The 24082-nt window shown below is 41.3% G+C and overlaps 1 protein-coding gene across 7 annotated transcripts in view; it reads left to right on the top strand.

Annotated features, from left to right (window-relative positions):
- Positions 1-24082, top strand: part of SYT1 (synaptotagmin 1) — a 490694-nt gene that overhangs the window by 339209 nt on the left and 127403 nt on the right. For all 7 annotated transcript variants that reach the window (XM_074941984.1, XM_074941986.1, XM_074941983.1 and 4 more), the window contains one exon: positions 23295-23479. In XM_074941984.1, the coding sequence (XP_074798085.1) occupies positions 23295-23479 (185 nt within the window). The remainder of the gene's footprint in view (positions 1-23294; positions 23480-24082) is intronic.

Raw genomic sequence — 24082 nt, 5'->3', positions numbered from 1 at the left:
AGTCTTCTCTTAATTTTTCTTTCTATCTGCCTTAAATTATTAAGATCCTCTGACACCCTCATAGGCTACTTTTGACGTATAGGTGGTGCAGGGACACCACGCATTGGGGAAGGGGGGCTGTCTGTTAGGCATGGCTGCATCCTCATGTTGTCTGGCAGTCCTGGGATTCTGTTAATAACAAATGTGAAGCATTTTGCTCTGTGAATGTAATCTCATCAACCTCTGAATGCGAGCTACCCTTTCTCTGCTGACCATTGTGTCCCAGGTTAGAATTTGTGACCTTGATGTCATTTTTTTAAAGCTCTTCACCTCACTTCAAGTCAACTGTGCTAATTTTTTTCCTTAGAAAGGACAAAGGAGGGCTGAAAAACATCCAGCTAGCCTTATAGCAAACCAGACCACTGGATAGTGATTTTTAAAAAATAACTTCAAGTCTAATATATTGCAAAACATATAGAATTCAGTAACACAATAGCAGGAATAGTGAACAGAGGACTCACTCGTTCTGCCATTGATTGCCCATTACCCACAGTGACTCTATTGAACATTCCTCCGGTGACCTGTGAACTAGAAGCTAAATCTCTGCTCAGATTTCTCAGAACTGATATGCTCCTATACAGTTGGACAAGAAGGGTATTTGGAAGTAGGGTCAGAAGGCAAATATGCACACCCTGTGACCCTGGTGCATCAGTGGCTGTCCGGAAAGTTCTATGTCATCTTAGATAAAGGTCAGGGAAAGATACAAGCTAGGATAAACTTCCTCATTGGCTAGATCACAGAGTCCTGAAAGGAAGAGCTATCCATCAAGAACTGGTTACAATGCTGGCTCCCAAAAAGCGGTAGGGTTTGTCTGGCATGAAATGGCTTACTTGAAGGCATCCCAAGACCATAAGATAGTTACTAGCCACCTTCAAAGGGTTTATCTGGCAGAATTGGCTACAATCTGTGCACCCTGCCCCCATGGGGATGTCTAGCAAAAAGCTCCTCACTGATGGCCCCAGGATCTGATAAGTAAAATAAATTGACTGCCTACACAACAGTTTAATAATTTCTTTTAACATGTTTTGGATGTTCTGCTTATGGAATCCATTACAAGGATGCTGGATCTCTGAGCTGTCAGCACTGAAGGGCATGTCATTTAACTTCTGCACAGTACTGCTTATGCTGTTAATAAAAGCTGCATCCACTATGATGTTCTAGGAAATGGGGCAGTTCCATATTCTGTTGTGCAATCCAGGGAGCTTTGATGGAAGGGGCCGAGGCAATATTACTAATGTGAGCGATTATTGATTGCGGATTGGTTGAATATTAGAATTGTTTTCCTGCTGTGACTATCTTCTGGGCTCATTGCAGACTGGAGGAAATAGAGAGAAAGCTTCTACCTTCACTGTAGGACAGTTTCACCACAGCAATAAAAACTGGCATGGCTCTGTTCCAACCCTCACCATCCACTGTGACCATGCCCCAGACTGCATTCTGTATGTAGCAGGAGCTGTGGTTCTACAACCATTCTGTACTTCTAGCATGACCGATAAAACAGTTATCAGCGTCTTCTTCCTTCTCATGCTCCACTTGCAACTTGGGAACAGTGGTGAGCCTGATCCCAAGATTCATGGGTTCTCTGGCAGGTCGAGTTATGACCACCCAGTCCATCTCCTCAAAAATGAAGCAGGTTGTCTGCCAGTTGCTGGAGACCTTATTTGAGTTCTTGAGTATTGGACCTGCATGAGCTTTATTTTTCCCCAGTACTGTAGCAGTCCACATGGTTAAGATTCAGCTGTTAATAGTATGGCACAGTAAAAGATGTCTGTGTGGTCAGAGTCTTAGAATCTGATTTCCCTTGATCTTTGAGTCCCAATGTGGAATATTTTAAAATAGTTCATATATGGCTAACATTTTTTTTAAAATACTGTCTTATTTACAATATATTTTTATTTACTACCATTTTTACATATGCTACAGAAGGCTCCTGGGCTTGCAATCTTGACTGAGGTACAGGTACTTCACTGGTTACTGATCCTACAAGGCATACATATGGTATAAAAGGAGTTTGCTCTGTATACAGTTTGCTCTGTATATTTCAAACTAACCTAGAAAAACAAAGTGATGAAGGCCAGAGCAATACAAGTAACTGCACTATGTCTAAAGTGCTGAACGTTCAGCCAGTTGCTTATAGCCTTTTAAAATCCATGGTACAAAATACAGTGAGATCAAAATAAGAATTTTAACAATAAGTATTTGTTTTAAATTCTCCTACGCACTCTGCCACAAAATCATGATATCTGGAGAACTTCACACCAAGGAAACTCTACTTTGGATTTTGATTTTTAAAAATCTGTCTAATTATTTAAGTGCCCTAAAGTGTTTTCACTCACACCTCTCTTCAGTTTATAAACAGAAAAAAAAAATGCAATACCTTCTAAGAGGGTCCAATTCGTCTATGCCTTTATACTGTAGTTCCCAACACCATTAATCCCGAGTGTACTTATTCACATAGGGCAACATTCACCCCAGTGCAGAGGTCTGTACAAGAGTCCATGCATCACTTAAACCTCACCTTGATGTGGGTCTTAAATTATGCAGTGCTCCTTAGCAGGCCTTCTACACTGCAGTGAATTTAACATAAGAATTTTTAAAAATACCATGAAGATTAATATTTGATCAATGAATTGAGTCTGACATTTGATTTGAAAATTAATTATGACTTAATAAAAGACACCTTTTTCGGCAGATGGCAGCTGATGGTCCCTGGCAGGTTAAAGTGACACTGTCAAATTTAAAAAAAAAAAAAAAAAAAAACAAGCACAAACATTTCCTTGCATGTGTTAATAATTCCACCTCAAAACCTAGTTCCTGTCCACATTTGTGAGCACAGTGCTTGTTGCTGTTAATGGAACTTCTTGTAGCAGAAAGTACTGCACCCTGTGTTTGCAGGAGGGGCCCTTTAAAATAAAATAAATAAATAAAAAGTAATGGGTTTTCACTCTAATCACTGTTTTACTGAAACACAGTTAAGTGTAAATGGGTTTCATTGTGTACGGAACAAAATATTAGAATAAAGATAAACAATAGAATAAATATAGAGTACAGCAATCAATTATGCTATCCTTAAACACACTAACATTCCTAAATCTGTTACAACATGGCTCTCATTTCAATGATGAAGCCTTGTTTTATCCTTACAGTGGATCCAGATGGGAGCTGCTCCTGTCCAGAGGCAATGGGCGAGGAGGAAAGTGACTTTAGCCTTCTTTGTGATTCACAGTTTCTGGCCCCGGCCAGGAGCTTGTCCATTTTAGCAGCCCCTACAGTGCCTTTCCACAGCCATCTCTGGGCTCCTCCAACAGCCCAGAATAGCTATAGCAGAGCACAAGCTGGCCCCACGTTGTCCTTCCCCAAGATGGGGTGGCATAGAGCAGTTCTGCCAGCCCTAAACGAGCAGGGAAGCTTCTTTATGCTGCTGTTTTTCCCAGGGTCTGTCCCCCTTCGTACTCCTTTCCCACTACATGAGCAGAATGAAGTGAACAGAGCGTGGACGAGAACAAAGGCCTGCATCGTTAGTTCTCCTAACGCTACACGTTCTTGTCTAAATTCATTATTACTTTATTTTTAATCTAGACTTTCCCAAATTGAAACTTCTCTTATTTGGTTCCCATCTTACTTTGTCTAGATAGAATGGTGAAGACCCTGGGGTTTGTTCTTTTAAAATTCCCTGTCAATGTGGTTTCACACCCTAAGGGAGTATACGCTGAGGAGATGGGCCTGGGAACTAATGTCTAGGTGTTATTTTGTTCCCTCATGGCACATTTTGATTCTCTGCATTGGTAGCTGTTAGGTCACGATTTTGATCATGACCAGTGAGTTTCCTTGCCAAAAAGAGTGTCTGTGAAATGATTATTTACTTGGGGAAAGTATATTTAAAAAAAATATTCCAGCCACTTCACAAGAGAACATCCTGATCCTGCAAGCACTTATGCCCATGCTTAGCTTTACGTGCTTGAGTAGTTGTGTTGAACTCAACTATTCACACGAGTAAAGTTACACATGTGCTTAAATGTTTGCAAGACAGGACCTCAGTTTATTAGTGTCCAATGCTGCTTTTCTCCCCTATATGCAGTGTTGTGCAATGAAGAATTTTAACACTGGATACAAGTTATTGTGTTAAAAGGCAATTCCAAAGAGTGAGGGAGCTAAAAAGCAGCCTTACCAGCTTCCAGGAAGCTCTTTACAAGCTCAGAAGGCATTCTCAGTGCAACTGTGTTCTATGCAGCTCTCAAGCTGCTTTGCAGATTCACCCATATTTAATTAGACTAGTCTTAATTAGATTACAAAGGCAAAGTTGCATCTGTGTATCACTTTCAGCCAATAACAAACCAGCAGCTCATTTTCATTTGTTTTACAATAATTAACCTTTTATTTGCTGGATTAAGTGCTGTGCAAAGAATATATATAACACAGGCATTGATGTGTCGTTATTATCGAGCAGCACCTTTAGAGCAAAAACAACAGGCCCAAAAGGTAGAATGTTCAAGGGAAGAGGGAGGGAAATTGCACTGAAGAATAAATGCACTGTTAAATGTTTCTGAAAACTCATTAATACTTGTCCAAATACCTTTAAGAACAGTTATTTTCAAAGGCAATTTTTGCTAGCCTTGGACTTTGATTGCTGTTTTACCCTTAATAACCACTTTCTTCTGAAAGTTATGTTTTCTTTGTTTTTATTTCTTCAAGCTTCATAGACACCATTTTCTTTTGCTCCGTGTATCTCTCTCCTACAGCTAACTTATTCAGGGACAAAGAATTAATTGTTCAGTGCTGGTGATTCTACAGGTTTGAAAGAATTGTCAATTAACTATAACAAAGTTTCTGTTAGCATGAGAAAGCACAGCTGCTCCTTCAGTTAACGGCAAAATACTTGCCTACGTAAATGAAGACCCAGGGTGAAATGCTTGTTCCATGGAAGTCAATGGGAGTTTTGCCATTGACTTCACTGGAATAGGGATTTCACTCTTGGGTTCCAATTCCAGTGGTGATTATTTTCCCTGTGTCTTAATTGGGTGTTTTTTAACATCTCCTTTTAATGTTTTTATTTCTACAGGATTTTGACTGAACATAAGGCTTAACTACTTGCAGCATATTTGCATTTATGTAAAGATTGCAGCAAGAACCCACTTGTGTGGTTTTTGCTTAAGATGTGATTTTCAGCTTAACAGAAAACTTGATATATAGCATTGAAGTGGATCCACAGCCAAATTGGTTTTTTTGGCTTTTGCCACACATACAAAAAGAAATTAAAGCACAAGGCAACGAATCCTACTTGGCATTTTTATTTCGATTAAACAGTCAAAAAGAAGAATAGTCCATATGCAGCAGCTTCTGGGGGTAATTCACAAATTCTGAAAAACAAAACTGTGCTATAATGCTGATAAGAATGCCATCCTAATAAGAAAGATGTGGTCTGAGTATAGGAGTGGGGAGTTAAGAGCTGTCAAGTTGAAATTTCTCTTTTGACACATACGTCCTCTATGGCTTTAGACAAGTAATTTATTCTCCTTGCCTCAGTTTCTCCTCTGTAAAAGAGGAATAATACTTCATCTCTCAGGAGTATTATGAAGATTAATGACTTCATGTTCATAAAATGCTTTGAAGATGAAAAGGAATATTTAGAAGCCAAGCATTAATATTACTACATGGACACTTGGAAAAGTAAGCATGTTGGCAAACCCCGGATTGTAGATCTGAGTTCTTTATGGGAGGTATGGAACAGACCCTAATGGCCATTTAATGGAGTAAGATTTTACATGGCATTTATTGTTTAATAGAGTGTGTGTGGAGGGGAGTTCAGAATATACAGTTCTAAATAGAAAAGGAGTACTTGTGGCACCTTAGAGACTAACCAGTTTATTTGAGCATGAGCTTTCGTGAGCTACAGCTCACTTCATCGGATGCATAGCATATTGTGGAAACTGCAGAAGACATTATATACACACAGAGACCATGAAACAAAACTTCCTCCCACCCCACTGTCCTGCTCGTAACAGCTTATCTAAAGTGATCATCAAGGAGGGCCATTTCCAGCACAAATCCAGGTTTTCTCACCCTTCCCCCCCCCCCACAGACACACATACAAACTCACTCTCCTGCTGGTAATAGCCCATCCCTCTTTGAAACCTCTCTTTATAATGCGCATGATAATCAAGGTGGGTCATTTCCAGCACTAATCCAGGTTTTCTCACCACCACCACCACCCCCCACACACACACCCCCCTCCAAAAACCCCACACACAAACTCACTCTCCTGCTGGCAATAGCTCATCTTACAATGTGCACAGCAATAATCCAAGTTTAACCAGAACGTCTTGGGGGGGGGGGGGGTTGTAGGAAAAAAACAAGGGGAGATAGGCTACCTTGCATAATGACTTAGCCACTCCCAGTCTCTATTCAAGCCCAAATTAATAGTATCCAATTTGCAAATGAATTCCAATTCAGCAGTTTCTCGCTGGAGTCTGGATTTGAAGTTTTTTTGCTTTAAGATAGCGACCCTCATGTCTGTGATTGCGTGACCAGAGAGATTGCAGTGTTCTCCGACTGGTTTATGAATGTTTTATAATTCTTAACATCTGATTTATGTCCATTTATTCTTTTACGTAGAGACTGTCCAGTTTGACCAATGTACATGGCAGAGGGCATTGCTGGCACATGATGGCATATATCACATTGGTGGATGTGCAGGTGAACGAGCCTCTGATAGTGTGGCTGATGTTGTTAGGCCCTGTGATGGTGTTCCCTGAATAGATATGTGGGCATAGTTGGCAACGGGCTTTGTTGCAAGGATAGGTTCCTGGGTTAGTGGTTCTGTTGTGTGGTATGTGGTTGTTGGTGAGTATTCGCTTCAGGTTGGGGGGCTGTCTGTAGGCAAGGACTGGCCTTTCTCCCAAGATTTGTGAGAGTGTTGGGTCATCCTTCAGGATAGGTTGTAGATCCTTAATAATGCGTTGGAGGGGTTTTAGTTGGGGGCTGAAGGTGACGGCTAGTGGCGTTCTGTTATTTTCTTTGTTAGGCCTGTCCTGTAGTAGGTGACTTCTGGGAACTCTTCTGGCTCTATCAATCTGTTTCTTCACTTCCGCAGGTGGGTATTGTAGTTGTAAGAATGCTTGATAGAGATCTTGTAGGTGTTTGTCTCTGTCTGAGCGGTTGGAGCAAATGCGGTTGTATCTCAGAGCTTGGCTGTAGACGATGGATCGTGTGGTGTGGTCAGGGTGAAAGCTGGAGGCATGTAGGTAGGAATAGCGGTCAGTAGGTTTCCGGTATAGGGTGGTGTTGATGTGACCATCGTTTATTAGCACTGTAGTGTCCAGGAAGTGGATCTCTTGTGTGGACTGGACCAGGCTGAGGTTGATGGTGGGATGGAAATTGTTGAAATCATGGTGGAATTCCTCAAGGGCTTCTTTTCCATGGGTCCAGATGATGAAGATGTCATCAATATAGCGCAAGTAAAGTAGGGGCGTTAGGGGACGAGAGCTGAGGAAGCGTTGTTCTAAATCAGCCATAAAAATGTTGGCATACTGTGGGGCCATGCGGGTACCCATAGCAGTGCCGCTGATCTGAAGGTATACATTGTCCCCAAATGTAAAATAGTTATGGGTAAGGACAAAGTCACAAAGTTCAGCCACCAGGTTAGCCGTGACATTATCGGGGATAGTGTTCTTGATGGCTTGTAGTCCATCTTTGTGTGGAATGTTGGTGTAGATAAGCTGTTACGAGCAGGACAGTGGGGTGGGAGGAAGTTTTGTTTCATGGTCTCTGTGTGTATATAATGTCTTCTGCAGTTTCCACAATATGCTATGCATCCGATGAAGTGAGCTGTAGCTCACGAAAGCTCATGCTCAAATAAACTGGTTAGTCTCTAAGGTGCCACAAGTACTCCTTTTCTTTTTACGAATACAGACTAACACGGCTGCTACTCTGAAAACAGTTCTAAATATCGCTTTTCTCTGGAACTGTGGAAGTTGGGGACATTGCAGAGGTTGGGGTTTTACTATCCCTGTAGCAGATATGTCAAATCCATTTGGTGAAGGCGGCTTGACCAGGACATAACTTTAAGACTCCATGGCCAATTGGCACTTCTGTTCATGGCACGATACCCACTAATATCAATGGAAGGCTGCACAGGGAGTAAGGATAAAATCCAGCCTTTATCTAATCACTAACCGTTTAGTTACTAAAAAAGAAAAGGAGGACTTGTGGCACCTTAGAGACTAAAAAATGTATTTGAGCATAAGCTACAGCTCACTTCTCACGAAAGTTTATGCTCAAATAAATGTGTTAGTCTCTAAGGTGCCACAAGTACTCCTTTTCTTTTTACGGATGTAGACTAACACGACTGCTACTCTGAAACCTGTCATTTAGTTACTATTATTTATGAAGTACTTTGTCACAATCAGTAGGCTATTTCCTCTCCCCCACAACTTGGGCCACTTTTTTTATTTCTTTCCTTCATATCTTTTCCTTCCTCACACTCTTTTCTCTTTTTCTCATCTTCTTCTTGATCTTTACGTCTCCTGTGTGCATCCTCTGCGTTTCCTTTCCTGCAGCAATACCCAATTCTCACCCCCATTAGACTTCTCTTCCTTTTCCCTTCCTCAGTCGAGCCACTCATATAATCAACAATGAAATAGTTAATGTGGACATTAAAGTGTCATCGTTTTAGCTGACATTCCAAGGAGTTTAACAGGCCACAGGAGCGTCTGCAGCTCCGAATCATTATTTCAGGCTCTCTACAAACTCAGGGAGGTAACACAGCAGTGGTTTGCCTTCAGTTCCCATTTGGAAGGGTTTTTTTTAGCAGCCATGAGAGCTAGAAAGATATTATTTTATGAAATATAATCTCCCTTTATTCTGGGTGCTCACGTTACCCCAGTGGTTCCACTCCCGTGTGCACTAGTCTGGAGAGCAGGCCAGCTATTCAGGGCAAGAGCAGGGTCACTTGTTTTTAGGATGATGCCTATGTGCACTCAGTGAGACACGGTCCCTCCCAAAGCTCCCCCCAGGGAGGGACAATTCCATAATACTCCTACTCAAAGTTTCGGCTAAATGCTGCAGTTTAGCCTTAAAAGTCTTTTGGGCAGATGTGAACCTTGTGCTGTAGCTGTAACACAGAGTAAATGGTCTAACAGGGTTGAGGGCCAGCCTAGAGCATATGTGAATTAATTATGCATACTATAATTAGCCCAAGTCTAAAGCACAACATGAGGCAAAACCTATTCCTGGAATGCAAAATGAATAGCTACTTACACCATCCTCACCTGCTAGGTATGGGAAGTGAAAAGCACAGCAGAGATTATGATTGTCTCACACGGGTGCCCTCCAGAACAATAGATGAAGGATAAGAGAAAAATTTTCAGGTAGAATGTAGAAAATCTAGATTAAAAGGCCAAAAGGCAGATTGCAGTCTTGTCATTTCACAGTTATGGAGAAGCCAGATTATCCACAACACAATCCAGCCTTTCCATGTAGATTTTTCAGTGTTTGTATGAAATTCATGCTGTATAATGATTTAATAGATTAGGTGTTCCTAAATCCTAGCAAATGCTAGAAAATCAACCCTGCAGATATTTTCTCCCTCGAATTAAATACAAGGGACTAATTCATCAAAGAATATTCCCCCACGTTCTTGTTTGGCATTCTATATTCACATAGGTTTTTCCTGATATTTGGTAAAAATTTCCCTGATCTTTTATAGTTACGCAGTTTAAGCATTCAACACTGCCACTGCGCACGGTCCCCTCTTCTAAATCTGACCAGTAGGTATTTTAAAAAGCATTCACAATATCCATTCATTCAAGGCTAAACATTTTATACCATGTATAGCACTTCTTCAGTCCAAACATCCAGCTGCCACAGAGACCAATAGAAGTTCAAGATCAGTATCTGGCCTTCTGTATATGGACTGTTGGGATAGTTATGAAGAATGTTAGGGACCCAGCAGCAAATGCTTATTCTCCATCCCCAAGTTATTGTTACTTGAGCTTACAGAGCTTCAGTACTAACATAAATGGCTTTTGAAAGATGAGCAATTTGCCAAGGTACACAATCTTCTTTGGCTCTGTACAGAATAAAAGATTGTAGTTATTTTGTTGTTTTTGAATTGAATCCTAAATATGTTTAACTGACTTTGTAAAAACCAATGTTCTCCAAAGCCAAACAAAAAGAAAATAGAGAGGAAAGAATGACATTTGCTTTAAAACATTCTGGGTGAAATCCTGGCCCCACCTGATGTTCAGTGGGGCAAGACTTGACCATTTGAATTTATTGGGACTGGCAAAAAGAGTCTCAGTCTACTCTCCTAAAATAATTGTCCCTCTCTTTAGGTAAATGTAACTTTGGATTTGATTAGAAGCCATTAATGAGGTCAAATAATGCTTTAGTCTAGTAGCTAATGTAAACCAAATCTATTTATCACCTTGGCAGTGGCTTCTGCAAGGAAGTTAATGACCATTACTGCTGTGCTACTTAGCCAATCAGAAATCATGCTTTTTGTGCAGAAAAGCAGAAGCCGCAATCAATCATCATCATCCCCATCATAATAGCATGTTAAATGGGCCTCTAAAAAGGAAAGAAAAGCAACTTGGCTATTAAGCTCAAATGCATCTTCGAAATTGGTTTCTTTGTACATAGCCCGTCTCAGAAATCTGGGTTACATTGGAGGTGAGAGTTCCTTGCAACATAAAAGAGGTGGAAACACTAGGCGATAGGAGAACCCGCATTCGATGTTTTATTATATCTTTTTAAAAATAAAAATATATGTTTAAAAAAAATTGGAAAAAAAAAACTTTTATTTCCCTAAAGACTAGTTAAAATAATAGGTAAAAGCCTCAATTTCTTATGCAAGAGACACAAGTTTCATGCAAACCATGGATAATCAAATGGGATTTCTTTCTTGTCTCAGCATTGTAAATGGTTAATAGCTTCCATTTTCCATGCACAGATTTATTAAAATTACCCCTCTCCCCCACCAACAACTCACCTTTGTAGTAATGCTTACAAAGTACTCAACAATAGCTAGGCAGTTGGGTAGCTGACACTGCTACATAAAATGACAAACATGATTGTTTCACTTGTTTCTTTTTCTCACCCTCATTTGTTTGTTTTATCCACCTGTTGTCTCGTGTCACATGCTAAAGTCCCCTTCCCCCAATCCTGCACTGTAATTGGCAAGGGTGAACTGGTACACACAACACATCACAGACTTGAGGCCTTAGGGCAGGGGTGGGCAAACTTTTTGGCCTGAGGGCCACATCGGGGAATAGAAATTGAACGGTGGGCCATGAATGCTCACAAAATTGGGGTTAGGGTACAGGAGGGGGTGAGAGCGCTGGTTTGGGGTGAGGGCTCTGGGGTGGGGCTGAGGATGAGGAATTTGGGGTGTAGGAGGATGCTCTGAACTGGATGAGTGGTTCAGAGGGTGGGAGGAGGATCAGGGCTGGGGCAGGGGTGCAGGCTCTGGGGTGGGGTTGGGGATGAGAGGTTTGAGGTACAGGAGGGTGCTCCAGCCTGGGATCGAGGGGTTTGGAGAGTGGGAGGGGTATCAGGGCTGGGGTAGGGGGTTGGGGCATGGGGAGAGGCTCAGGGATGCAGGCTCCAAATGGCGCTTACCTCAAGTGGCTCCCAGAAGCAGTGGCATGTCCCTTCTCTGGCTCCTACGCTGAGGCATAGCCAGGCAGCTCTGCACGCTGCCCCATCTGCAGGCACCACCTCTGCAGCTCCCATTGGAGTGCCAGAGGGGGCCATTGGAGCATGTAGGAGCCAGAGCAGGGCCATGCTGCAGCTTCCAGGAGCCGCATGGTGTGGCCCTCGACCTAGCACCCCAGATGGAGCGCCGGAGCGGGGTTGAGCCGCGTGGTGCGGCCTGCGACCCAGCACCCCAGCTGGAGTGCCAGTGCGGGGCCGAGCTACAGACCCCACTCCCCAGCAGCAGCTTGTGGGCTGGCTTAAAATGGCTCACAGGCCATAGTTTGCCCACCCCTGCCTTATGGTATGACAACATGGCCAAAAAAAAACCAACACGGCAGAGGGTGTTGGAGCCCAGGTTTACAGCCCTGGGCTCATGCTCTGACACTAAAAATAGCTGTGTAGATAGGCACGCTCAGGTTGGAGTTCAGCCTCTGAAATCCACCCCAGTTCCTGGCTTTCAGAGCCCAACCTCCAGCCTAATCCAGAATATCTACATGGCTATTTTTAGTGCCACAGCCCAAGCCTTCCCCACTGGGTTTTTCTTTTGCTGTGTAGACATACCTTTAGATTGTAATTAAGCCCTTTGGGCAGGAACTGTCTTTTTGTTTAGTGTGTGCACATTGCCAAGTACTCTGGGGCCATGAGCTTTGATTGCGGCCTTTAGGCACTACCATAATTCAAATAATGTAATTTTAATAATGATAGTATTGCATATAAAGGAATCTCTGTTAATTCAAAGCTAAATGTGTACAGTTAAAATATGAGGAAATGTGAAAGTTGAATTGATTTGTTGGGGTTGCTGTTCAGCAAAATAAATATGCATATTCAGAATCATTAGATACCTGCCTGGCACAGGAAAGACACAACCTAACTTCTTAACAATTACTACATACCTAATACAATTGACCTAACATTCAGTATATAAAAAAATCTGAATAAAACTCTCAGAGTAATTGGGTTTTTTGGTGTGTTTTTTGATTTGCTAGTTGAATTTTCAATACTCCAGGCGTGTGATTTAAGAATTTAATGAGCAAAAAAATCGCTGACAAATAGGGAAGACTTTAAAAGAGCTCCTGTCCCTACTTGGGAATGAAGCCACACCAGCTGATAACTACATTTAAGCAATGCTTTCCTAGTGAAATAATAAGAAGAGGGGTTTCCTTCTGAAAAATTACAAAGGTTTTTAGGACTGAAAATGGTACTTCTTTTTCACAGTCAGTTGTTTCCTTGATTTTTAACAGCAAAAGGTACTTGAATCCTGGGTCATTATGCTGCAAATAAGTTATGGAGAAAGACCCAGTTCTGCATCAGTGCCTTCTCAGAGACGATCCACAGTCAATATAGCGCCATATAGTCACTCTGGTGGATCCCAGTGCAAGATCAAGGCCTATGGGGCATTTCTGTCATAGCTCTCTTGGATTCCATGAAGTTCATCATTTAAAAAATAAAAATCCTTGGCTCTTTAACATGTTGGTCTTATATCATACGGGTAGGCAGTAAACCGTTGCAATTACACTGAGAACCTCAATGGCTGCCAGTTTAAAATCTGAGCTGGATGTAAGGCTGAGCGAGAGCAGGAACTGTCTGATATTAGGATTAGTGGTTTCCCACAGGGATCTGTGTAAGTGATTCCAGGCAGCTCCCTGCAGAGATTCAATACTATTTTGATTAAAATAATACAAACCATGGGGATTTTAGCATTATTTTTATTATAAATTCATGCCTTGTGCCTTTTCTCCAACATCTAGTCCATGATATTTTTGGATAATTTACCATAAGAGAACCAGTAGGAAAGGGAGCAGGGAATCAGATCACACAAGGGACCTAAAGTCATCGCTGTTTGCTGTTCTCACAAACTCCCATCACAACTGGCACCCATATGGTATTGTCAATAGAGACTGAATGAACTCCCTCCTAGAAGTAGCTCATCTACAGTAGAATTGACTCATTATGGTGATAAACGTGCACTGCTGTTTGCCTGCGTTGTATGTATTGGTGGATAAACAGAGGACATCATTCTCAGAGCTGCAACCCTGACACCTTTTGGACCACTAAATTTACTTACAGTTTTTATAAGCTAATACACATGCTGCTGATATTGTGTTCTGAGAAGATAGGGCACTGGCATGGGACTCAGGAAACCTAGGTTGTATTCCCAGCTCTGGCCTACTGGATGACCTTGGACAATTCACTTTCATCTCTCTATGCCACAGTTTCACTACATGTGAAATGGGGCTAATGATACTGACCTCCTTTGTAAAGTGCTTTGACGTCTATTGATGAAAAGCGCTTTAATCTAAAAAAGTATGACCTTAAGCAACAAAACTAAATATTCCTCTGTACTATGCTTGATGAAGTTAACACTAAGTCATCATTCTTATTTTGAGGTCTTCTAAATTAATGTGGAGCATCAATAAATCGAAGCAATGACTTTCCCTGGGAGTTGGGCACCTAACTCCTAAGACTGCTGATTCACACAATGTTATGTGTTTTCTTAAAGTCCCAACTCCTGGATTCTTGTGGTAAGTTAGAGTATCAGCTTTTATTTGAAAAAATGAAGTATATTTCCATCCCTCGTGGCTGCAGGACAAACATTGAAAATGTGACCCAAAAGATCAAAAACTCAGACAAATAAAAATAACCCAAAATGTATTATTTTGAAATATCTCATAATTTTTAAGCCAATGTAATGAATTATTGAGGCTGGACTTTGGATTTTTGGATGCTGGGGGTTAATATTACTGAACTTTCTTAGCTGCCTTGAAAATCCCAGCCTAAAATCATAGGCAGATGTCTGAGTTCTACATTTGTTTTTTCTTCCTCAAGACTATCGGTCAAAGCTTGAAGTGTAACATACAGTAAATGTCACAGGAAAAGTGAAATGCTCTTTAACCGCAAAATACCATTGTCCACAACATGATTGAAAATGCTGTCTCAAGCTTCTACAGTTTTTTAGTGCTGAATATTAGCTCCTTGAATTGCCTTGTTGTCCTCCATTGGCAAGTTACCTGGCATCACCGTATGTTTGCAAATGCACCTTTCCTGAAAGCCTGCAGCAGAGCTGCCTCCTGTCCAACTTTTGGCTGGAGGCTCCTGCTTTCTACACTCTTCTCCAGCTGTGCAGCATGCCCCTGCTGCCTTTGGCTTTTCTGGAAGTCATCCAGAGCTTTTCATTTTGTTTTATTCTAAAGGCTTTATGGCCACAGCTACGGTGCATTCCCCACTAACTGCTAGACAGGCAGGAAGCATCAGGCTCAGAGACTCACCTCCTTCCCTGGCCCAGTTGCTGTACATGCAGGGAGCGCACTAGGGGCCTGTTGGCAAAGAAGAGATTTGGGAACCCCTCTGCCCTACTTTCTTGATTCTGTAGAGTCTCTTAGAAAGGATGGGTCAAAAGGAGCAGGTGAGAGGGGGTAGGCAGAGAGATCTTGGGGGGGGGGGGGGGGACTGGTGACAAGGAGAAAGGAAAAAAAGACTCAGCCATGCAGAGGAAGATGGGGTGTTGGCCTGATGTTTCTCTAGGGAAGAGAAGCCTATCATCTGCCCTGAAGATGAACTAATTTTAAGAATTGCATTTTCCAACTGTGTAACTGCATTTCCAATAGTCTGTAAAGCATATTTATGTAAATGAGCATCTACTTTATGCAGATTTGGCCTCAGGCATTTGAAGGGCAAGGTAGGCAGGTCTGCTCAGCCAGCATTCCAAGTGTCTTGGCTAGGTGTATAGTCCTGTCTAATGCTGCAGGATACCAGGCTGCAGCTCCTCTGTCCCTGCTAGACTGCAGGTCAGTTCATTTGCCAAGTTTGGAATGTTCGGCAATACGACGTGTGAGTGATTGTGCATGATAAGAGCTAACAAACAGTTTAGGCAGCAGCATATTCAACAAGTGAAACCCATCCGATCAGCACACTTTCATGTCACACTGTTTTGCATGGAGGGAAGTTTTGCTGTCATAACACATATCTCTTAGCTCAGTTACAGCTTCAGTAATTTCCAGAAGCGATTCATGGAGACTGCCTTCTGCAATAGCACTTTGAATGCTCAAACAATAGACAGAGGGGTTGGAAATGTCAGCATCATTCCATTTCATTAAGATGCTTTGTCCTGGTTCCCTCTAGTGGTAGGCAGGAGATAAACACACATTATAGTAAGCACTAAGCAGAGCCATATAGAGAATCTAAGATAGAAGTAAGGAAGTGAAAATGGGAGTGAAGTGTGAATGCCATATGCAAAGTGTGCTCACAGAGCCACGTGGCATATGTAACTGTGTCTGGGAAAAAACACACACATGTGCAAATGCATCCGATGAAGTGAGCTGTAGCTCACGAAAGCTCATGCTCAAATAAATTGGTTAGTCTCTAAGGTGCCACAAGTACTCCTTTTCTTTTTGCGAATACAGACTAACACGGCTGTTACTCTGAAACATGTGCAAGTAGTGAGTGTTAATATTTAAACTGTATTGATATGATAGACAGGTGCTTCACGCCTTCCCAGTGCATTCTGGCATTCTAACTAGTGCACACCAGTACTTATATTTGTGTTTTCTGGTAACCTGCATACAGCCTCCTTAGTGAGCTGTGGTATCCTCTCCCACCGTTTACATTCCAGGGTGGGTTCTCAGAGCATATGTTCTTCAGCCAGCCTCGGTCTCATCCTCTTTCACCTGTGTTACAAGCTACTTTGGTGGATGTGGATTTTGGGAGATAGGGAAATTGTTTTAATACCTCCTGAGCTGTAAAGGTACTGTTGGGCAGCTGTGAATCTGCCCTTTCTTTTCTGTTTTGGCACCATCAGAATTAAATAGCAGGAGTAAATCTAGAGCATATTATAGAAAAGACTTGACAAAAAAGTACCAGTGCATCTACATAGTACTGCCCAATAATAAAACCTGGGTTTGTTACTCAGATGTGCAGTCTGGAGGTTTTCAATGCCCAACTTCTTGTGGATGGATGCACAGAGAGCAGCTGTTTTCAAAACAACTTTCCAACATCAGCGCCTGGCAAGAAGCTTGCAACCTTTTCTTCATATGTGAAAGTTGTCAGAGTTATCCATGCTTTTCCACCACAGTTGGAATGCTTCATTGTGCTTCACATGGGATTACACCTTCAAAACATTTGGAAATTGCAGCTGCCTGCTTACCAAGTAGTATGTCTCTCAGAGAGCATGATTTCTAGCTGAGATGCTGATTTTGATCAATAAATTCCTAAATGGTTTGGTTTCTGACTGCCTTAGAGACCACCTACCCTTTCCAAGTGCCAACCCTCCAGGATTGTCCTGGAGTCTCTAGGAATTAATCTTTAATTTAAAATTATGTCATGTGATGAAACCTCCAGGAATATATCCAACCAAAATTGGCAACCCTAAGACCACCTGTTTCCCTGTAGTATACCATGGCAGGTGCCATCAGCTATGGGGATTTAGCTACTATTCCCCTAGCTTAAATAGGAGTGGGATACTGATAGGGCCTTCTTGATAAGGGGCCCTTAATTTTGGAATTCAGTTCACCCTCTTGGTCCAAACAGCACTGTTCTTTCTTTCCCTCTTCCTTGTTTTTAAGCTTCAGGGCACCAGGCTTTTCCCTGATGTTAAAAACTGGATGGAGGAAGGGGAAATGCTTACTGGTGTGGGTGTTTGGTGGGTGGTGGTGGTTTTTGTTTTGGTGGGTTTTGTGCCTTCCTCCCTCACCCCCACTTCTTATAATAACTGAACAGCACCTAGAGCCCTTGAGCTCACATAAATAAACTAAATTTAGGAATGTTAATATTACATATGCTGTTTTTTGCTTTTCCTCTTTGTTCCTTTCTTTTTCTTTCCCTCTCCCACTTCTCTCTTTTTTGTGGCTTGACTTTTATCCCAGACTTAACTGGGTCTTCCTTGTTATGTCCTTCGGTGATTTCCAAGCACTAGTCCTTTATACAATTTTTCCTTTTTTTCTGCTGTTTTCTGCGATCCCTGATACTTCCTTACTCCAGTCTCTCCATCTTTTTTTTTCCCCTGCCTTTCTCCTTCCAAACATCCAAGCTCCCTCCGAGGGAGGAGAATTTTTTCTCCTGGTATTGAATGAACATACCAACCTGTCTGATTTAGCTAGGAAACTTAGGGTTTCGAGGGAGCGATCTCTGTTTAATGCATATAAGTAAGGGAATTTGGGGGCCCAGGATTTGGTGTGTATTTAATTTAATTTGAATATATTTTACCAGTGTCAAGCTGTTCTGCTACAGAATTCCATCTGCATACAAAAGTAGGATTACATTTTTTTTTATCATTTAGTTGTTAAAATATTTTTTGATTGTCTAAAACCCAGGAAATTTCCACTGGTATTTTCAAATCGGTTTCCAAAGGCAGATTCCAAGATTTCAATTTAAATCAAACTAAAAGCTTTAACAAAGTTGTCCCTTCTGATCAATTGTAAATGTTGGCAAATATGGTAATTTGTGTCTATTGGCAATTATCTCTTTCTGCCCTATCCTACCCTATGTGTGTGTTGCTAGGCTGTATAATATAAGACGGGCACAAGTCAGTAGGACTTATAAAAGCAAACTGGAAAATATGAGTATTTCACAAACCGAACCCAAGCATAAAACTTCTGCTCTACTGAGGTAGCAGCAACTAATGTGCTAAATTAAGTACTACTTTGCTTTTGATTATTCCAAAATAATTCATTATAGTTGGAGCAAACTAGTCATCAAGCTCTGTTCCTATATGCAGATTCATACGTCTGTGTTAGGGTGATACAGTTCAAAACATAAAACTTATTGGACTTCTGGTCACCTTGTAGTTGTCTGTAAGTTACCCAACACCAGGAGGGTAATACATGTCTGAGAATTATGACAAGTCTGATGCCGCAGTTATTGCAAATGTTCTTATAAAAATACAGATTCATTCAACTGGGGAGCGTTGAAAGCCAGTGGTGCATGCCCTGAATTAGAACCTGTCAAAATCAGTGTTGAAGCTTTCCAAACAAGCTATTATAGATATTCACATTTATTAAGGCATTTTTGAGTTGTTTAGTAGGAGGAACTCTATCTATGCAGTGTACACCAACATTAGTACTTTGATGCTGATATGCAGCTTTCTTCTTCCCTCATGTTGCCTCTTTCTCTGGGATCAATTGTCCTCCCTGGCATTTAATAGTTTTAGATTGTCTTGCTGGAATGTCAGCCCTGGTCTACACTGGGGGGGGGGGCAGAGGGATCGATCTATGTTATGCAACTTCAGCTACGTGAATAACATAGCTGAAGTCGATGTACTTAGATCGACTTACTGTGGTGTCTTTACCGCGGTGAGTCGACTGCTGCCGCTCCCCCGTTGACTCCGCCTGCGCCTCTCGCGGCGGCGGAGTACAGTAGTCGACGGGACAGCGCTTGGGGGGGTCGATTTATCGCGTCTAGACTAGACGCGATAAATCCATCCCTGCTGGATCCATCGCTGCCTGCCAAGCATCTTTTTGTAAAGCTAATTTAAAAAAAAGAAGTTTTATACAAAGGATGCAATTTTGCAACTCTTCCCATTTTGCAGCTCACTCACATAAGTTGTCCTTTTGAACTGGGTGGATTCAGTGGGACTACTCGCATGAGTCATTGCTGCTCAACCTGAGTGAGGTTGCAGAAATGGTCCCTAAAAAATCTTGGCTAATGATACAGTCCTGATGCTTATCTCTTTAGTTCAGTGTTATTCTTCGGGGGGAGCTATACCTTTGACCTCTGTCTCTCCATGGGTACCCTTTCCAAGTGACAGGCCTACGCCTGAACTTCTCTGCATCAAATCCCGTGATTCACCCTACTTCAGACTGGATCACCAGGCTGTAGCATCCTGTTGACAAACCATGCTACCTTCAATGGGTCCATCTGGGTTTGGCCCCTGTTATAGATTTCTTTCCAAAAGCATGTGACAAGTATGAAATTGCAGTGATTCAGGACAGCTTCTTCAAAACAAGTATTAGGTATTTGTCCACATGAACATATCAGGTAGGGAAGATAACAATGAAAAGCCTACATGCATGTTATCTTACTTAAACTTTAGCCTTTCCTTGCAACAATATATTATATTATTCCTGCTTGTTTCAGGCACGCGCACACACCATTGGGGCTGGGCGAGACAGGCTGTACTTCCTACTGCTCCTGCCTTTCTGATGTCTGACCCACCAGTCAATGTGTCTCCCTCAAGTCACAGACTGCCTTTTTATCCTTTTCAACCATTCAATGATTTTTTTTTTCAAGAGTCCCTGCCCCTAGATCTCCTGGGGCTTTGAGCAGTGTGCCTGAATCTGGTCACACATTTCTTCAGAGGGAGTCTGAGATCGCCTTCCAGCAATGTATTGTCCATTGAATTAGAGTCTTTGCCAGACTCCAGCTGGAATTAACCTTTAGGGTTCCATAAAGCCAGCCACCCCACAATAATTACCAAATCTACAGATTATAAACTTCATAAAATTAATACAGATATCTCCCTCATTCTTCATATTCGGTATGTCAGAAAATTAACGGCTATAGGCATACATTTGCAAAAGTGACGAGTGATTTAGAGTGCCTCTGTTCTGGGATGCCCAACTTGAGACATCTTAAAGGAGCCTGATTTTCAGAGGCTCGGCTCTTTCTGAAAATCAAGCCCCTTTACCCCTTTAAGGTATCAGAAGTTGGGGCACACAAAAAATGGAAGCACTCAAAATCACTAGTCTCCTTTGAAAATCTTGGCTTTATCATAGAGCATGATTCATTCTATTCAGAAAGTTTTAAATAAAATTTCTATGAAACATTTTGAAAACAAACACCTGGTTCTGTTTCAAAACCTATACAGTTGAAATTTTACTTATGTTAAACCTCATTTGTACATTCAGCGCCAGTAATACAAGGCTGAGTGCTCTCTGCCAGTAGCAGTATTGTGATGAGCAATCTTCTTAACAGAGATTGTGCACTCATATAGAAGAAAATATTCTTTACAGTCTGTCTGGTATGGGGTGTTTTCCTTTCTTTTCCTGAAGATTTGGCTGTTGAAGCCTTTTTGAAAGTCTCCAGAGCTTGGACAGCCTTAAAAAGCTTCCTTCCTTTATACCTGTATTTGCTTTAACAAAAAGAACTGGGGAGTGTCTTCTTTGAAGAGATCAATTAAAAATTCTGAATCACTTTGAGCATCAGAGTCATTTGTTCGTGATTTAATTATAACAAGAGTTATTGTCTGCAATTAATTACAAATGGATTAAAATAAACAGTAAACAGTTTAAGAAAGGAGCTGAGGGTCTGTGTGTCAAGGCAGCAGTGCTTGAAGAACTCCCCATGGTGCTGCTGCCTCATTACTCTGGGCTGCAGTGCCAGAGGGCCCCTTCATTCAACATGGTTTCAGCATGGAGGCACCTGACTGCCCCAGACACCCTCCTCTCATATTGTCTTTCTTCCCATGCAACATGCACATCCAGGCTAACCCCCATCCTGCCCACCTCAAGTCTCAATCCCTTTTGTCCCCCACCCTGGGGTATATTCTGTTTGCCTCTCCATATCCTCCCTTTCCTCCCATGGCTCCCCCGCCACAGAGTCCCCTCTTTCTTCTGGAGTCCATCTTCATACTTCCTGTTGCCAGTCTGCCTCCCCACATCTCTGGAAGTATGGGCAATGCAGAGCTGGTGGAGCGGGTTGGCAGCACTGGAAAACAGAAATAGCTGCTGGATCTGAGCAATTCCTTTGGTTAATCTTGGCATAACTCAATTAGATGATACTGAGTAAGGAGACTAGCACTTTGTGTTTAATTTCAGATGTTAAAAGTGGCCTACACCTCTGTTGTAGACTGTGTTTACATGTGATGTTTGGAATGTATGAGGACTGTGGGTTGGTGCGGTGGGGGGGTTAATAACAGAGGAACCCAATGAAACGTGAGGAAAATAAGGTAAAATTTCCCAAAGGACGCATTTTTAAATGGTTTCTTCTGGAAGAGTTAGTAAATACTTTACAAAACAATAAATGACATAGAAAAGTCAATTTCCCTCTAAAATATTGTGCTGAAATTTGAAAACAAAATTCAAAATGTAAAGCATGAAATGGAGATTTTAGTCTTGCAATAAGTGCAGATCTCAATGCAGTCTTAACTATGGAATTGCTACTGCCACGTCCATAAAATATTTCTGTTAAACAGCTGCTAATCTGCTCACTGTATCTGTTAACATTCATTTCTTTGATAATCAGTTCACATTTATTCTACATCCCGTACAACATCTCTTTTATGGCAACTACATTAAATGAACATTTGGAGGCACATAAAGTGTTATGGAATTTATTATTTAACTATTCCAAACATGTCTCCTACAGTCTTTTTATATCTATCAGTAAAGCAGTGTGAAAAATAAAAAGTACAAATAAGGAAGCTGCTCACTAAAACTTTAATTTCCTTTTGAAGTGGCAGTCTCTAGTTCAACTTCCAGTAATCATGCTTTCCACTCTACTTGGCTGCTTTAAGCAATTAATTTTTCTGTATTTTCACTGTCCGCTTTCCTTTTGTGATTCACTGATGTAAATTTGTCAAATTCGGTTACCGCTTTTGTTGTGCCCTGTGTAATTTTAGAGATTTTTATGTGTTGACTTGAGAGAATACCTTGCAGATCTGATAGGCAGAATACATTTCAAGATACACAAATGATTCTCCTCTTTAAAACCCCATTGTTTATCACATTACGTATTTTTGTCACGTATGTCAATGAAAAGTATGGTAATCAGAAGAGGTCATATTAAAGTTTACTTATGTGAAGATAATTCTCATCATTCTCTTGATTTTTTGCAAGACCAATTCATCATCATTATTATTATTATGTATTATTTGTTTGTATTACAATAGTGTCTAGAAGCTTGGACTGAATCAATAAAATAAACAGACATGTTTTTCTTTATAAGACTTCAGTGAAAACATAGATGTACACTGAAACATTGCCAATATCAGAAGGACTTGATGGTTATCAGCATAGATGCCTGATTGAGCAGTCCTCTGACCTTGGTCATTGTTTACTGGTAACCTTGACCTGCATCTATGAGTAGTCCACTAGTCTGTCAAATAAAACAGTGGAGAAATGCTGCTCATTAAAATTGACTGTGTGGATCAGAGACACTTCTTTACCTAAGCTCTGTTGGAGGCAAGTCCCCAGTCAGAGCCACATGACTTCAAGCTAGGTTGGTTTATCAGGCCATAATGCCAGGTGGGTTACAAGAATGACTATACAGAGAGAAGTAAACAATTTCCTCTAAACATGATTAACATTTTAAAGATGGTTTTTAAATTTTTGCTACATGCGTACCTTGTGAGTACATTAGACAAATCAAATTATTCTTGCTGATTAATCTAAACTGCAAGTTACATTCTTTGTTGTTTATTTCCAAGTATGTAGATAGATAATGCTTGCTTTGTTATATTAATGTTCTTTGTGTAAATATTCAATTGAGGGAAATATACAAATTCAACACAATATTTTTAGATCCTTGCTCAAAGGTTGATAAAAGGTTTGGCTACAAATGAAATCTGTTGGTTTTTACATTTAAATTTACTAACAGTGTGCCATTTGTGTGTGTTTCTTTTTCTCTTCCAGTGCCACCTTGGGCCTTAATAGCCATAGCCATAGTTGCAGTCCTATTAATCCTTACCTGCTGCTTTTGTCTCTGTAAGAAATGCTTGTTCAAAAAGAAGAACAAGAAGAAGGGAAAGGAAAAGGGAGGGAAGAACGCTATTAACATGAAAGATGTTAAAGATTTAGGGAAGACCATGAAAGACCAGGTAAAGTAGCCATCCTGTTCTTGGACACTGTTTATGTTTAAAGTGTTAAGTCTTCTAGCAATTATCTATTTTTGGTATTGCTCAATGGTTGGATAGTGGTGCTGTGTAGTGGAGACCAGCTGTATGTGCTTTGTCTTGGAGTTTCAGTTAGTAACCCCCTGGTGCCCATTGAAGGATGCCGACTCTACATGCACTGGTGCATGCTACTGATGGCAGCACTAGTCAATGCTTTTAAGGCAGCCAGTTAACTTCTCTCCTAATGAGAGGAGAAATACTGCAACTGGTCCATATAGAAGAGAGGTTTTTTGAGAAAATGGTGGTCTCAAAAATATAGCTGTGGGAGAGTCTTACAGCCATATCTATATAGGACTTTGACCAGGACGAGGTGCAATAGTGAGGTAGAGAGAGCCCATGTTTGGATGAGTGGGGTACTAATCAAGTTCTTGTGAGACTAAATGACATGCAAGTGTGGACCTGGGCTACTACAGTTCTTGCTGCACAAAAACAGAAGCTTACCTAGAGAAAGACCAAAAGCAAAGTGCAGCAGAAGAATGGTGGAAGAGATGCAAAGGAACAGGGGAAAGGGATGAGAAAAGGAAAGAA

The sequence above is a fragment of the Natator depressus genome, chromosome 1, assembly GCF_965152275.1.
Source record: "Natator depressus isolate rNatDep1 chromosome 1, rNatDep2.hap1, whole genome shotgun sequence".
Lineage (NCBI taxonomy): Eukaryota > Metazoa > Chordata > Testudines > Cheloniidae > Natator > Natator depressus.
Note: the sequence above shows the minus strand (reverse complement) of the source record. Positions and strands in the feature narration are given on the sequence as shown.